Source organism: Balaenoptera acutorostrata, chromosome 3 (genome assembly GCF_949987535.1).
Source record: "Balaenoptera acutorostrata chromosome 3, mBalAcu1.1, whole genome shotgun sequence".
Lineage (NCBI taxonomy): Eukaryota > Metazoa > Chordata > Mammalia > Artiodactyla > Balaenopteridae > Balaenoptera > Balaenoptera acutorostrata.
The window spans coordinates 72,900,680-72,917,350 of record NC_080066.1 but is presented as its reverse complement, the minus strand read 5'-3'; the positions used below and the strand labels follow the sequence as shown (position 1 = coordinate 72,917,350).

General features: G+C 37.8%; 1 protein-coding gene across 2 annotated transcripts in view; it reads left to right on the top strand.

The window, feature by feature from the left end:
- Nucleotides 1-810: 810 nt before the first annotated feature.
- TRIP4 (thyroid hormone receptor interactor 4) overlaps nt 811-16,671 on the top strand; it is a 68,833-nt gene continuing 52,972 nt past the window's right edge. Inside the window, exons 1-5 of one of the 2 annotated variants that reach the window (XM_057543711.1) lie at nt 811-976; nt 6,031-6,200; nt 7,031-7,164; nt 14,651-14,863; nt 16,520-16,598. In XM_057543711.1, the coding sequence (XP_057399694.1) occupies nt 876-976; nt 6,031-6,200; nt 7,031-7,164; nt 14,651-14,863; nt 16,520-16,598 (697 nt within the window). In that variant the 5' untranslated portion in view covers nt 811-875. The remainder of the gene's footprint in view (nt 977-6,030; nt 6,201-7,030; nt 7,165-14,650; nt 14,864-16,519; nt 16,599-16,671) is intronic. The other variant, XM_057543710.1, reaches the window with a different exon arrangement.

Below are 16,671 nucleotides of genomic sequence, written 5' to 3'. Positions count from 1 at the left end.
TAAAAAGGTGAAACAACATCCAGTTGATGTAATTATTTAGTATAAATAGCCTAATGGGAATGAAGAGCCTATCCATGTAACACAAAGCCAGTCAAATTGATCCATGAAATATATCAGAAGACATTATGTTATGCTCTCCAGAAAAATCTGGCTAAATTTTCCCCAGTCCGTTGTCCCAGTGGAGTAGGGAAGTAGCAAAAGACCCTTAAATCTGGTCATCTTGAGTTGAAATACCTTTAATTTCTTAAAAATCAACACAGAGAATTTATATAGAAGGTCTTCAAAGCCAAATCACAGCACCTGTTTTTATTAAAGTTTTTTTTTTTTTTTCTCCCTCGAGCTTGCAGAGTTGTCTTGGCCCTCCTGGAAAAGACTTGGCTCAAAAAAGCAAAAAGAGGTTTTAGGAGCGTGAATCAGGTATTAGACTACAAGGGGTATTAATAAAACCACTACCACCGGAGCAAATCCTTACAGCGTTTACTCTAGCTTTCAAGTGCTATTTTAAATATTTTACATAAAACCAGAACAGTTTAAAAACTGGACCCTCGGGTTACGGGGTATTGTTTTGTTTTTTCCTAAACTGTAGTTTTTATAGGTATTTGTATTGTCTTAGCAGATTTCCCAAGTCTCGAGTCCTACATTTAACGACGCGGAAGAACCACTCGCAGATGGACCTCTGATACAAGCGGCCACATCAGGAAGCGGGCAGAAGCAGGAGGAGGCACAGGTGGGAGGGATCTGTGCTGGGGGCGGTGCTACCGCGCGGGGCAGTGCAGGCTGACGGAACCCGCGCGAGCGAGGTCGGTGTTGCGCAGGGGACTAGTCCGTAGTGGGACGCCGAGCTTTTGCAGCCCAGCTGGTTCCGGCTGGGGAAAATGGCGGTGACTGGGGCGGTGTCCCGGGAGCAGCTGGTGGGCTGGTGCACCCAGCAGTTGCGGAAGACTTTCGGCCTGGATGTCAGTGAGGAGATCATACAGTAAGACCGGTTCGGGTCAGAGGCGGGAAGGAGCTCTGGGATGTGCACTGGCTGAGCAAACGGGGAAACGGAGAGGGCTAAAAAGTTGATGAATGAGAGTGAAGAAATGTGATAAAAAGGGCTGCGGTCCATCTACGAGAGCCGAATTTTGACCTCTGGCTTTATAGTTTAGGTTCTGGAATAGGGTGTCATGCTCCACAATCGGCTGGTGGGGCCTTTTTTCCCCAGGAAAACGCCAAATCCCTGATAATTAGACCTGTAAGTCTGTCCCAGGAACCAGTTTCCTTATAGATTTTGGAGAGAAGGGGCAAGCCAAATTGTCTTTCCAGAAATTCCTTACTCTGAACATTTCAGTTTGCCCGATCCGGGTTGTGTCAAATAGGACCTGAAATTTAAATGGTGGTAGCGTGGTACTGTGTAAAAAAATAGCTCCTGACTCGGGAGTCCCGGTTCTATTTTCTGTGGTCATTCACCAGTTTTGGAGCCTTAGGCAACTTAATTTTCCATCTTTGTACCTTAGTTTCCTCGTCTGTAAAGTGAAAAATTAGCAGAGATTATCTTTAATAACGCGTTATGATTGTAATGAAGTGGAAATGGTGACATGATTTAATATCTGCTTTCAACTGATTTAACTTTTCTTTTTTTGGCGATACTGCATGCCAGGACAACAAAGACGGTTGATGAGTGAGGAGGTGGGGGAAGTGCAGTGTATCGAGGAGCATAGGAAAAAGGACTCTCATTAAGATTTGAGAAACTCGTAAGGTTAACTGCAAGGGATGAATTTAACTTGAGAACTAAAAGATGGGTAGGTGGCAGTGCAGAGTTCAGGAGGAGGGAAAAACTTCTACAAAAATTGGACTTAAAGAACCTGGAAGTGTTTCTTGATTTGGTTCCTTGCTCATTGTCGCTGAAACCTAAATTGCAGTTCTAGGGCTTTTGTAGGAAGTAAGGTGAATTTCTGATTTGGGGAGAAAATAGACTTGTTGACAAGGAGAGAGTTAAGAGAGCCAATTTTAGAGGATTATTTTGAACACTGGAATAGACTATCAAAAAAAACTCAGTTAAGCAAATATATGATATCAGTTATATGTGGAATCTAAAAAATAACACAAACGATTTTATTTACAAAACAGAAACAGACTCACAGACATAGAAACAAACTTATGGGTACCAAAGGGGAAAGGGGGGGGGATAAATTAGGAGTATGAAATTAACAGATACACACTACTGTATATAAAATAGTTAAACAACAAGGATTTACTGTATAGCACAGGGAACTACGTTAAATATCTTGTAATAACCTACAGTGGAAAAGAATCTGAAAAAAAATATGTAACTGAATCACGTTGCTGTACACCTGAAACTAACACAATATTGTAAATCAACTATACATCAATTTTTAAAAATTGACAAAAAATATTTTTTAAAAAGACAAAAAAAGCACAGCCAAATTGTATGGCTTGGCTTTACCCTTGTTTGAAGGCAAGATCAGGTTAAGTAGTTTTCAGGCATTTTTTAAAGCAGTGGAATGCTGTCAAATGAAATAATGAAGCTTTGTAATATACCAAACAGAAAAAAGTCAATCAGTTAAAAAAAAAAAAAAAAGATTGAGTCTATTTTTTTTTTGAGTCTATTTTTGATGAATCAACAATGGAGTATGAATAGTTGCAATCTTCTCAGTCTCAGAATCCAGTTGTATTTTGTTGCTTACACAGTATTAGGAAAATTCCTAAGTCTCATAGATTGTGGTTTAATAGCTCATTGTGCAGCCTTAGGTTTTCCACAGTTAAACTTATCCACACCCTTAAAAGAGGAGTGATCAGAAATTTCTGTTTTAAAGTTGAAGCAATAAGTATGGCTGTACACCTGCTTGCATTTAAAAATATTTATAAATGTAAGTTAGACAAGAATTATTCAAAACTTAAAATAAGCCCTAAAGCTACCTATAATATAATGCTATTGGAACCACTTCCTAGGTTTTCACTAGTTATTGCACAACAGGCTATGATGGCACAATGAAAGTGTTGGCTGTGTAAATTTGCTGTGCCTTTTCTTGCCTGATATTAATTGAGAATTACCCAGGTGTACTAGACTAGTGTGCTAGCTAGAACAATTTGACATGAGCAGCCTGAATTTTTTAAAAAGACAGCACAGGGCTTCCCTGGTGGTGCAGTGGTTGAGAATCCGCCTGCCGGTGTAGGGGACACGGGTTCGAGCCCTGGTCCGGGAAGATCCCACATGCCGCGGAGCAACTAGGCCCATGTGGCACAACTACTGAGCTCTGCGCTCTGGAGCCCGTGAGCCACAACTACCGAGCCCACGTGCCACAACTACTGAAGCCCACGCATCTAGAGCCCGTGCTGTGCAACAAGAGAAGCCACTGCAATGAGAGGCCCGCGCACCGCAACGAGGAGTAGCCCCTGCTCACTGCAACTAGAGAAAGCCCGCACACAGCAACGAAGACCCAACGCAGCCAAAAATAAATAAATAAAATAAATTTATTAAAAAAAAAAAAAAAGACAGCACAGAGCTACTACCTTCCTAATCAGTGATACATTTATGAGACCTTAAGGTCTATGCACAGAGTTAGCAAAATAAACTTTGTTCCACAATCTGCATTAGTTCATGTTTTGGATGAATCTATTTTGTTAAGATTTGGTACATAACACATTTGAATATATGTTGTTCTTTATTATACTTTGTTAAATAGTTAAATGACATTTATTCAATTGTTTCTGAAACTCTTTAAATAATTCCCTAGTGGTTTGAATACTCCAGAGTTAAATGATCCTTGAGGTTCCTTGCAGCTCTGTGAGTTCTTGATGCCAATTAATCTTTTAATGGGGCCTGGTAAGTTTGGGGATCAAGTTGATTAAACCTTGAAAGTCCTGAAAAACAGTTGTGTATTTTTTTAAAAATTTTGTGATGGATTAGAAGATGCTCTTAAAGAGGCACAAAAGCACAGGTTTATTCACTTATAGATTGTAACTCTGCAAATCCACCACCACATTAGGAAAAGAACCCAGTACATGTATTACCAAGGATGGGACAATTACATGATTTTTTTTTAATTTAAAGGATATAGCATTATTGTAATAATTTTTCTTACATTTCATACCAGTGTATCTAACTTTACAGTTTCTTCAGATCATATAATGCTTTCATGGTCTGATATCTTAATTTTTTCACTTCTTACTTCTCTAATGACGTGACATAGTCCCTGTAGAAAACTAAAAAAATCAGAAAAGCTTAAAGGAGGAAACAAAGATTACCATAATACCACAACCCAGAGATAACCATCATTTCTCTCTTAGTGTTTTTTCCTATGCATATTATAATACATTTTCAAAATATATTCATTGTAGGGAAAAAAAGAAAATAAAAATAAACCCAAACTCTTTTTAATCATCTCTCTTAGTGGTAATCATTTTGGTGTATAACCTTCTAGCCTTTTTTCTACACATAAGTGTATGGATATGTACATTCCTTTTATAGCAATTGGGATCACATGCTGTACAGTCTGTCCTACTATTTCACTTTATATGAGAGCGTTTTCTCAAGTAATAATAATTACTGAGAAATTACTGAATTACTGAATTCCCTGGCAGCCCATTGGTTAGGACTCCGTGCTTTCACTGCCAAGGGCACAGGTTCAATCCCTGATTGGGGAACTAAGATCCCACAGCTGCATGGTATGGCCAAAAATAATAATAATAATAAAGTAAAATAAACAAGTCAGTGATTTTTTAAAAATAATAATTATTCAAAAATTTCACTTTTTGTGGTCGCATATTATATTTTGTAAAGTCCAAAAACTTGAATTCATTTGCCCCTTTCATTGATGAATGTTTTAAATAGTTTCCAGTTTTTCACTAACTCAAATAATGATGTAGTTAATTTTTTTGCATAAACTTTCCTGTGTCTCTTATTTCTTAGAGAGTTCTGTAAATGGAATTATTGGATTCTTTTTAAGGCACTTTAAATACATTGGCTGCTTGATTTATAGAAAAGTTGTACTGACTTGTACTCCCACCCCATTTCACTTTTAGGAACACTTCATACCATTTTCTTAAAATAGATCTGCTCATTCTGATGTGATGCTGATCTTGATTTATAATTTGTAAGAATGTTAAATCAGTAACTGGTTAGCTTGTAGTATATATTCATATTTTTAGCAAAAAAGAAATTTTAGGTTTTGCAGTATAAAGATGAAATAATTTGTATTGTTCCTAGGAAAATATAATGACTGCAGATGTGTGGTTATGGAAAGTATTCTTTTTTTTTTTAATAACAGTTATTTTTAACAGTTTTTTTGAGATGTAATTTTTATTCAAGTCACTTGTTTTAAATGTAAAATTTGATGAGTTTTGACAAGTATATATAGCCTTGTAACCATCCCTCAGTCAAGACATAAGTAGTCCTTGCTTTGCACAGTAGTATGGAACCGTAAAAATGACCATGCAATCTGCAATAAAAAAATCTTAATAAAATGGTCTTAATAAAAAAATGGGGAAATTTTTGATTATTCCATGACCTTCAAAAATGTTTGTCAAAATATTAAAAACTCTCCTGCTGTCAGAATAGAGAAATTTAAAAAATAGTAAAACAAACACTTATTTAGTACACTGTAAATTTTTTAAAAATTTTTATTTTATATTGGAGTGTAGTTGATTAACAATGTTGTGTTAGTTTCAGGTGTACAGCAAAGTGATTCAGTTATACATGTACATGTGTCTATTCTTTTTCATTCTTTTCCCATTTAGGTTAGAAAGTATTCCTATGTTAAGGACAGCTCCGCAAACCTATCTTCAAAACACTGATTTGATTCTAGAAATACAAGAAGATTACATGAAGGTTATATTATGAACTACTTGAGGTCAGAGTCTTTGTTCTAATCAAATTTATATCCCTAGCATCTAACCTAGGACTTGGCTCAAAATAAACACTCTAATGGATTAATGAATGTTTTTTACTACCTTGATCTCTGTTACGATTATTGAAAAACATAGTATAAGCTAGCCTTGTTTTAACAACTTATTTCTTTGCTTCTTGAGGTATGTTTTGTCAATTGAGAGTGCTGAAGAGCTACGAGAATATGTTACTGACCTTCTTCAGGGAAATGAGGGCAGAAAAGGTCAATTCATAGAAGAGCTTGTAACTAAATGGCAAAAGAATGATCAGGAGCTGATTTCTGATGCTCTGCAGCAGTCCTTCAAAAAAGATGGTGAGTTAAGTTAATGTAATTAACTTAAGTAAATTAAAGTAAAGGTTGAAATATTGGTAAATTAGCTGGTTTACAGGACCTGGTATGTTCTGTCACCCGTATTTCCTCATGACTAACTTAAGCAGAATCATATGTATACATGTTTTTAGTTCAGTTCTACTTGATCTGTAATGAATATTGTTTTAGTTCAGACTTTTTCAACTTTGAAAATATCACAAAAATACTTGTTTATAGATACAAATGTGGCTTCAGAATAACTTGAAAAATTTATACATAGATTAAAGAAAAACTTTAGTTATGTGTATACATGAATGTAAGTAAATGTTGACCAGTTTTAGTATGAACAGCATTTAGAAGTAACTATTAAGTTAAACAGTACAAAAGATGAGCACCAAACTAAATAAGTCATTATTATTATACAGTCTAAAATATCAGATTTTAATTAAACTTTTTTTTTTTTTTTTGGGTGTGCCGCATGGCTTGTGGGATCTTGGTTCCCGCACCAGGAATTGAATCCAGGCCCTTGGCAGTGAAAACGCAGAGTCCTAACCACTGGACTGCCAGGGAATTCCCTTTAATTTTATTTTAGCCAGTAGTCTTTATTATTGACTACAATCTTGAAAATGATGGTTTAAATTTAATTCTGATTTGAGAGGAAAATATAATTTGAAAACCTGCCTGACTTCTTATCTTGACTCTAAATATTAAGCATTGCCTTCTCTTTATTAGCTATTAATTCACCAATGAATCCTACTATTTCCAATCTATCTATGTACATATATATATATATTTTTTTTTTTTTTTTTTTTTTTTTGTCTTCTTCTTTAAAGAAATTTTAGATGGGCAGAGGTCAGGAGACCAGCTAAAGAGGAGTAGGCGGAAAGGGAGAAACAGACAGGAAGTTCCTGCATTTACTGAACCTGATACAACCATAGAGGTCAAAACACCTTTTGATTTGGCCAAGGTGAGTGCTTAGAAAATGAGGCTTTTCTGGCTATATGGAGAAGAGCAAATAACTGATACATTTCATAGAGCAAAGGGTATAAATTGGTCTAGAATGGCAACTTTTCAACAAATGCATGAATTTTAGAGAGTGATAATGATAACATATTACTTTCTATATGGTAGATATTTTTTGACAACCTGATTAAATAAGTATTAAAAGGACATCTTCGGGCTTCCCTGGTGACGCAGTGGTTGAGAATCTGCCTGCCAATGCAGGGGACACGGGTTCGAGCCCTGGTCTGGGAAGATCCCACATGCCGCGGAGCAACTAGGCCCGTGAGCCACAATTACTGAGCCTGCGCGTCTGGAGCCTGTGCCCCGCAACAAGAGAGGCCGCGATAATGAGAGGCCCAAGCACCGCGATGAAGAGTGGCCCCCACTTGCCACAACTAGAGAAAGCCCTCGCACAGAAACGAAGACCCAATACAGCCATAAATAAATAAATAAATAAATAAATATTTAAAAAAAAAATAATAAGTATTAAAAGGACATCTTCGGGCTTCCCTGGTGGCACAGTGGTTAAGAATCCACCTGCCAATGCAGGCAACACGGGTTCGAGCCCTGGTCCGGGAAGATCCCACATGCCGCAGAGCAACTAAGCCCGTGTGCCAGAACTACTGAGCCTGCACTCTAGAGCCCGCGAGCCATGACTACTGAGCCCGTGTGACACAACTACTGAAGCCCACGTGCCTAAAGCCTGTGTTCCACAACAGGAGAAGGCACCGCAATGAGAAGCCCTCGCACCACAACGAAGAGTAGCCCCCACTCCCTGCAACTAGAGAAAGCCCATGTGCAGCAACAAAGACCCACTGCAGCCAAAAATAAATAAATTAAATAAATAAATTTATTTTAAAAAAAAGGGACTTCTTTGCTTAGAGATTATAGATAGATAGATAGATGTGATAGAAAATATTTAATGAAATACACCAGGACTTCAATTTCAACATTTTTTGTGGCTTTGTACTAAAAGAATGCACAATTCTAGCTGTTTTAAGAGCGTTCCTATTTTAGGCTATTCACTACCCATCATCATCATCATTATTTAGCATTTAGAGCCCTTTCATATTCTCTCTTGGCTCTAAAAATAGCCCTGTGAGGTAAGCAGAAATATTTATATTCAGAGCAATTTGACAAGCTAAATTTCCCAGCAGAAGGGAATAGTTAATTATGCTAAGATGGAAGAGTAGTGATCAAAAAATTCTGAGTGATGACCATGCAAAAAAACATGGAAAAGGGTTTCCAAAATAATGTGAACTTAAAAAAAATAGTCTTAAGCCTTTTATTAATTGGAATAAAATGAGCAAAGACTATCAGAAGCAAAAGAAAAACCACAAATGACCAATAAACATTAAAAATGTTTATCTTTACTAGTAATTAAGGAGTTCAGTTTGTCACCCTAATTGCCTGGACTCTCCTGGTTTTAGCACTGAAAAGTCCTGTATTCTGAGATTTCCCCTAAGTCCTGGGCAAACAAGGATGGTTGGTTACTTTACTAGTAATCAAATAAATACACATTAAATCCCTGAGATATGGCATATCAAATTGTCAAAGATTTTATTTAAAAAAAATTTTTTGGCCATGCCATGCAGCGTGCGGGATTTTAGTTCCTGGACCAGGGACTGAACCTGCGCCCCCTGCAGTGGAAGCTTGGAGTCTTAACCACTGGACTGCCAGGGAAGTCCCTCAAAGATTTTAAAAACAGATACAGTGATGATGAAGTTGTATTAAAACAGGAACCTCCTATACACTACTGGTGGCAATGTAAATTGGTTTAAGCTTTCTGGGGGCAGTTTGGCAGCATATATCAAGAACTGTGGAAATGTTCATATACTTCTGACTTATTAATATGACTTAAATATCTAACAAAGTAATCAGAAATGCACACAAAAAATGTATGTTCTGTATAATGTTATTTATAATATTGAAAATATGAGCTGACCTGATTTTTTAGCAGTAAGAGACAGATTAAATAAATTATTGTTCCCTCATTTGGTGGGATATCATGCAGCTCATTTCTTTTTTTTTTAATAAATTTATTTAATTAATTAATTTATTTTTGGCTGCGTTGGGTCTTCGTTGCTGTGCGTGGGCTTTCTCTAGTTGCGGGGAGCAGGGGCTACTCTTCACTGCGGTGCACGGACTTCTCATTGCAGTGGCTTCCCTTGCTGTGACGCACAGGCTCTAGGTGTGTGGACTTCAGTAGTTGTGGCACACAGGCTCAGTAGTTGTGGCTTGTGGACTCTAGAGCGCAGGCTCAGCAGTTGTGGCGCACGGGCTTAGCTGCTCCGCAGCATGTGGGATCTTCCCGGACCAGGGCTTGAACCCGTGTCCCCTGCATTGGCAGACGGATTCTTAACCTCTGAGCCACTAGGGAAGCCCGCTCATTTCTTTTTAAAGCCGTGGTGTATACAGAACCATTGTTCCTAGGGGAAATACAGGGTTAGGTTTCTGGGAGCCTCTGATCACATTTCCATCAACCAATCAAAACATAACCTCATTTTATGTGTGTTTCTGTTTAAAGACACTTTATTTAATATATATTGTTGATCATTAACATTGAAGTCAAAGCCAATAGCACTGTAACTCGTGCCTGAAGAAAGCTTATCTAATATACCTTTCTTTTTTATTATTATTATTTATTAATTTTTATTGAATTATAGTTGATGGACAATATTATATGTTATAGGTATACAACATAGTGATTCACAATTTTTATTTTATTTTATTTTATTTTTTTTATTTTTATTTATTTTTGGGGGGCTTGCAGGATCTTAATTCCCCCACCAGGGACTGAACTCTTGCCCCCTGCAGTGGAAGTATGGAGTCCTGACCATTGGACTGCCAGGGAATTCCTGGTGATTCACAATTTTTAAAGTTTACATTCCACATATAGTTATTATAAAATATTGACTATATTCCCTGTGTTGTACAATGTATCCTTGTAACTTATTTATTTTATACATAATACTTTGTACCTCTTAATCCCCTACCCCTATCTTTTATTCTCTATATATCTGTGAGTCTGTTTCTATTTTGTTATATTCACTAGTTTATTTTTTAGATTTCACATATAAGTGATATCATACAGTATTTGTTTTTCTCTGTCTGACTTATTTCACTTAGCATAATACCCTTCAAGTCCATCCATGTTGTTGCAAATAGCAATTTTTCATTCTTTTTATGACAATAGTATTCCATTGTGTATATATACCACATCTTTATCCATTTATCTGTTGATGGACACTTAGGTTGCTTCCATATCTTGGCAGTTGTAAATAATGTTGATATGAGATTGGGTATATGTATCTTTTCAAATTAGTGTTTTCATTTTTTTTTGGATATATACCCAGGAGTGGAATTGCTGGGTCATATGGTAGTTCTACTTTTAGTTTTTTGAGAAACCTCCATACTGTTTTCTTTTCTTTTTTAATTTATTTATTTTATTTTATTTATTTTTGACTGTGTTGAGTCTTTGTTGCTGTGTGCAGGCCTTCTCTAGTTGTGGCGAGCTGGGGCTACTCTTCGTTGCGGTGCACAGGCGTCTCATTGCAGTGGCTTGTCATTGGAGAGCATGGGCTCTAGGCACGCGGGCTTTAGTAGTTGTGGCTTGCAGGCTCAGTAGTTGTGGCTCGCAGGCTCTAGAGCTCAGGCTCAGTAGTTGTGGTGCACGGGCTTAGTTGCTCCGCGACACATGGGATCTTCCTGGACCAGGGCTCGAACCCATGCCCCCTGCATTGGCAGGTGGATTCTTAACCACTGTGCCACCAGGGAAGCCCCTCCATACTGTTTTCCACAGTGACTATACCAAGTTAACATTCCCACCAGCAGTGTATGAGGGTTCCCTTTTTTCCACATTTTCACCAACATTTGTAATTTGTGGTCTTTTTCATGATAGCCATTCTGAGAGGTGTGAGGTGATATCTCATTGTGGTTTTAATTTGCATTTCTCTGATAATTAATGATGTTGAGCATCCTTTCATGTAATATACCTACTTTCCATATAAGGTACAGCCTCTTGTGCTTAGGAACATTAGATAGCACTTCCTATTATTCATGGGGGCCATATTAAATGGTGAGATTGCCAACAAAAAGCACAGAAATGCAAAGAAATGGCACTAAACAGACTTAGGATACTTGTTTACAGTATGAGAGCTGAAGCAAGAAGGCAGATCACTGCACTGCTCAACCTTAGCTGGAAATGTGTGCATTTGGTGACTCAAATGTTTTGCCATTCTGTGCGTGTCCGTGAATGCCTGTGAAAGCACCTGGAGTATTGATTTGGGGGTTACAAATAAATATTAGCAAGTAGGCGAATTTGAAGATCTGGAACCATGAAAAATGATGGTCAAACTGTATGTCCAGTTCCATTTTTGGACATGTAGGTAAATCTTAAATCTGTCTTCAGTTTTCACAGGCAATTCATTTGGTTATTCAGAAGTTTTTATTGTATGTCTGTTGTGTGTCAAGAACTGATTTAGGCATTTGAGATATAGCAATAAACAAGACTCATTAAGGTTTCTTGCCCTCCTAGAGTTTACATTTTAGTGGTTCAGAGGAGAGGTAGAAAAGATAGTCAAAGAAATTTTTTTGAAGTAATTATATATTGTGAAAACTAACATGAAAGAAATGAAAAGGGCAGTGTGATAGGCAGTTATTGGAAGGGTGGGAGCTAATGTAGGTAGGGTATTCAGGGAAAGCCTTTCTGAGGGAGTGAAATTACAGCTAAGACCTGAACACTGCAAAGGAACCAGTATGTAAAGAGATGGGCTGGGAACAATGCAGAAAGAGGGAATAACAAGTGCAAAGGGGAGATGGAGAAAAGTGTTCTCAGAAGTATCAAAAGCCCTGTGTGGCTGGAGCATAGTGGACAGGGGAAGAATGATGTGTAGGTGAGGCTAGAGAGCACCTGAGGGCCATATGTAAGGCTTTATAGGTCATTATAAGTAGCTTGGATTAAGTTTTAAGCACAATGGGAGGAAGCCAGTGAGTGGTTTTGTTTTTCGTTTTTCGTTTTTTGTTTTTTAATTATTTAACCCCTCCTCCCCACCCCTCTGAATGGTTTTAGGCAGAGGAGTGATATGTTATGAATTTTCTGGCTTGCCCTGTTCTCCCCTTCTCTCCTCTATTACTCTGTCTTTCCTCCTTCTCAATAAATACTTGCTGCCTGTTATGGATAAAAGACCTAATCAAAGCACAGCCCTCAATCCCTCAAATGTGTTATTTTAATGTAACTGGATACTTTTTTTTTTATTATTTATTTATTTTTATTTATTTATGGCTGTGCTGGGTCTTCGTTTCTGTGCGAGGGCTTTCTCTAGTTGCGGCAAGTGGGGGCCACTCTTCATCATGGTGCGCGGGCCTCTCACTATCGCGGCCTCTCTTGTTGCAGAGCACAGGCTCCAGACACGCAGGCTCAGTAATTGTGGCTCACGGGCCCAGTTGCTCTGCGGCATGTGGGATCTTCCCAGACCAGGGCTCAAACCCGTGTCCCTTGCACTGGCAGGCAGATTCTCAACCACTGCGCCACCAGGGAAGCCCCGTAACTGGATACTTTAAAGGGAGTGAAATAGAAGTTTCTGCTTAGAGATTTTAGTCTTCCCCTCACAAACATCCCTGAGAGCAAAGGTATAATTGACCAGTTTGAAAAATGGCAACCTGCTAGAATTAGATAACATCCTTAGCACTTGTCTTAGATTTTAGCATTTACCTCCATTGACTTATTTGATACTGTCTGTATATCTCACATTTAGGCTTTGGACATTAGGGCATGTTACCTCTCTTTATAGTAACCAAAGAATTGTTACCTTCATTGTTATAACTCTCCTATCCACTAGGACTCCTCAGATTTTTCTTTGAAACTTCAGTCTCTGGAAATGATTGAGAAACTCTCAATTTAAAGGGAAAGTAGGACTACACCAGAGGAGAGGCATCTGTGCACCTTAAGTGTCAAAAGCTGCTGTGGTCTGAATGTTTGTGTACCACTCAGAATTCGTACCTTAAAATGCTAATGCCCAGTGTGAATTAGGAAGTGGGGCCTTTGGGAGGTTCTTATATCATGGGGGTGGAGTCCTCATGAATGGGGTTAGTGCTCTTATAAAAGAGACCTCACAGTCCCTAGCCCCTTTTGCCACGTACAACACAGTGACCTAAAAGAAGTAATTTCTGTGACCTGGAAGAGGGCCCTTGCCCAACCATGCTTGCACCCTGAACCTGGACCTTCAGCCTCCAGAGCTATAAGAAATAAGTTTCTGTTGTTTATAAGCTACCTAGTCTGTGATATTTTGTTACAGCAGCCAGAATGGACTAAGGCAGAGGCTGATATAGTTCTCTTTTTAAAGTTTTATAACATACATACAGAAGTGAATAAATGAATTTTCACAAACGGACCATACCTGTATAGACAGAAATAAAACATTACCATTCCTCTAAAAAACTCCCATGTGCCCCACAATGATAACCCTCCCAAGGGAACACACCATTTTGACTTTGAACATCATAGATTAGTGTTGCCTGCTTATGAACTTTGTATAAATGGAGTTAAATAGTATACACTCTTTTGTGTCACATGGTTTATCTCATTGCTATATAGGATTTTATTAAGTGAATATTCAATCTACTGTTGAACATTTGGGTAGTTTTCCAATTCTAATGCTGCAATGAATGTTCTTGTATATGTCTTTTGTTGAACATATTTACTCATTTCTGTTGAGTATATGTCCAAGAGGTGAATTGCTGGGTCACAGGATATACATATGCTCAGCTTTAGTAGATACCAGTTTACACTCCCACGAACGGTGTGTGAGAGTTCTAATTGTTCTATATCCTTGCCAACACTCTGTATTTTCTGTCTTTTCAATTTAGCTATTCTGGTTGGTATGCAGTGATATTACACTGTGGTTTTATTTTGTATTATCTTGATGACTGATGAAGTTGAGCACCTTTTCATGTGTCTGTTGGCTGTTTGGAGATCTTCTTTTATGAAGTTCCTGTTTAGGTCCTTTGCCCATTTTTCCACTGTGTTATCTGTCTTTTTCTTATTGAGTCAATATTTTATAGATTTTTCTTACTTTACTGATTGTTCTTATTTCCAGATCTGTGAATATCATCTGCTTTTAGAGGCATTTTTGTTTTCTATGATCTCCAATTTAGCTATACCTAAACATGTCACATAAACAGCTTTTATTGCTACATTTACCTTCCACCAGCTATAATACAGGGCTGACAGCTACTAGCAGAAAAAGCAGAGTATATTAGCTAGTTTTTCTAGGGCATAATCTTTCCTTAGACCCTTGATTATGACTCATTTGTATTTCTCCTACTTCCTTCTTTCGTGGTTGCTGGGTAGGGTATAAGTTATTATTGAACAGAACTGAGGTTTTTCTCTCTTGACTGTTTTCATTGTCATTAATTATTTGATGTTATTTCTGATATCTTTGTACGATTAGGCACAAGAGAACAGCAGCTCCTTGAAGAAGAAGACGAAGTTTGTCAGTTTATATACAAAAGAGGGACAGGACAAGCTTGCAGTCCTGATCCCTGGTCGCCACACTTGTGATTGCCTGGGCCAGAAGCACAAGCTGATCAATAACTGTCTGATCTGTGGGCGTATCGTCTGTGAGCAAGAGGGTTCTGGCCCCTGCTTGTTCTGTGGTACTCTGGTAAATTGTCTCTTTCCTATTTTACTACTCTTCAGTTTTATACATAGGGACATTCACACCCCTAGTAATTTCTCTTTTTCTTAGTAAATTTCTTCCCTAAGGTGTCCAGTAAATTCTTTTTTTTTTTTTAATTTTATTTTTTTTTAATTGAAGTATAGTTGATTTACATTGTTGTGCCACCAGTAAATTCTTGTAGCAGGAACTTTAGTCAAAAACCCAAGTTGATATCCTAGAACTGAAGCCTATTTGTGAGAAGCGTTTTGAGAACATACCTTGTTGAGGGATCCAAGTCTTGTGTCAGATTAAGTTCAGTTCAAGAAAATTTCAGGGCCTGAAATGTCAAAAATTTTTGTCAGTCTTCAGATGTGGCTCATATTCCTAGGGTTACAGAGCCACTGTGATGTAATCCTCAAGTCTATAGCTTCTTTTTCCAGAACACCTCCTTTTTATAGCTCCTCATTATCTGAGTAAGTGACCTCAAAAGTGTAGTTGTAATGACTCTTTTACAAACACCCTAGTGAGTTGTCTGGAAGGCTTATTCTGCCAGTTGAGCTGACTGGCAGAAGCAATGGCATTTGGTATTGGTGAAGGAATACATTTTGTGTTGCTTTGTTTTCCCTTCTCTGGTGGGGCCTTTAATTTTTTAATATACTCAGATAATAAGCTGATAGACAATGGATGACCTGAAAAATGTAGTATCTAACATCAAAAATGTTCATAAAACAGCAGTAAATGTCTTCCCATGTGGGGCTTTTCTCTAGAGAAACACCCTACAGCTGCTGTGTGCCACTCAGGCAACTGCTAACAAGTACAGTGTTTTCTGTTAGGTCCCTTGGATCCTTCGGTTCAAGAAACAGGGTAATGTAAAGCAGATTGGCCTTGAGGTCCTGCAGTTTCACAAACGTAATATGAAATTGTTTTTAAGTAACCCCTTCTGCTTTTAAGTAACCTCCCTTCTTACACTTCTAGTGATTTTATAATAAACAGAACTTTTTCTTTGCTTAATGTGTTTATTACTTTATAAGCAGGTAATGTTTGAAGGCAAAGAAGCAAAATACATATAAAAGCTAGACTAGTTTTCACTGCTTCTTTTTCTGGCTCTTTTTAATAAGACACTTGCGGGACTTCCCTGGCTGTCCAGTGGTTAAGACTCCCTGCTTCCATTGCAGGGGGCGCGGGTTCAATCCCTGGTCGGGGAGCTAAGATCCCGCATGCCGCATGGTGCAGCCAAAAATAAATAAATAAATAAATAAATAGACACTTGCTTAGCAATTCTCTTGTAAGACTTGGATTTCACGATTAGAACTGGAAGGCTATAAAAAAAAAGTCTTGTACATTTTTTCAATATTCTCAGTGGCGGCAAATCTTTATCTTTTGAAAGTAGGTTAGATTTTTTTTTTTAACTGTCATTCAGGGACACTTGTAGTGAGATCAGTTTTTTGTATGGTTCATAAAAGAAGGGAGAAATGGAAAGAGACTAGGGCAAAACTCATTTGGGTATACTTTTTTTTTGGTATATTTGTCTGGATTAAAAAACACTGACAGTCTATTTTATTGCCGTATCTAATGTGTAATTTGAGGTTACTTTTTAAGTATATCAAGCAAACACTATCATTTAACTATTGGATCATGTGTCTTACTCTTATTACTTTATAGGTATGTACTCGTGAAGAACAGGATATTTTACAGCGTGACTCAAACAAGAGCCAGAAACTGCTGAAGAAGCTCATGTCAGGTAGGCAGCAGTCTTCTAATTGGGTCACTGTAGTGATGGATACATTTTGTTGTATCTGTGATTGTTTCTCTTA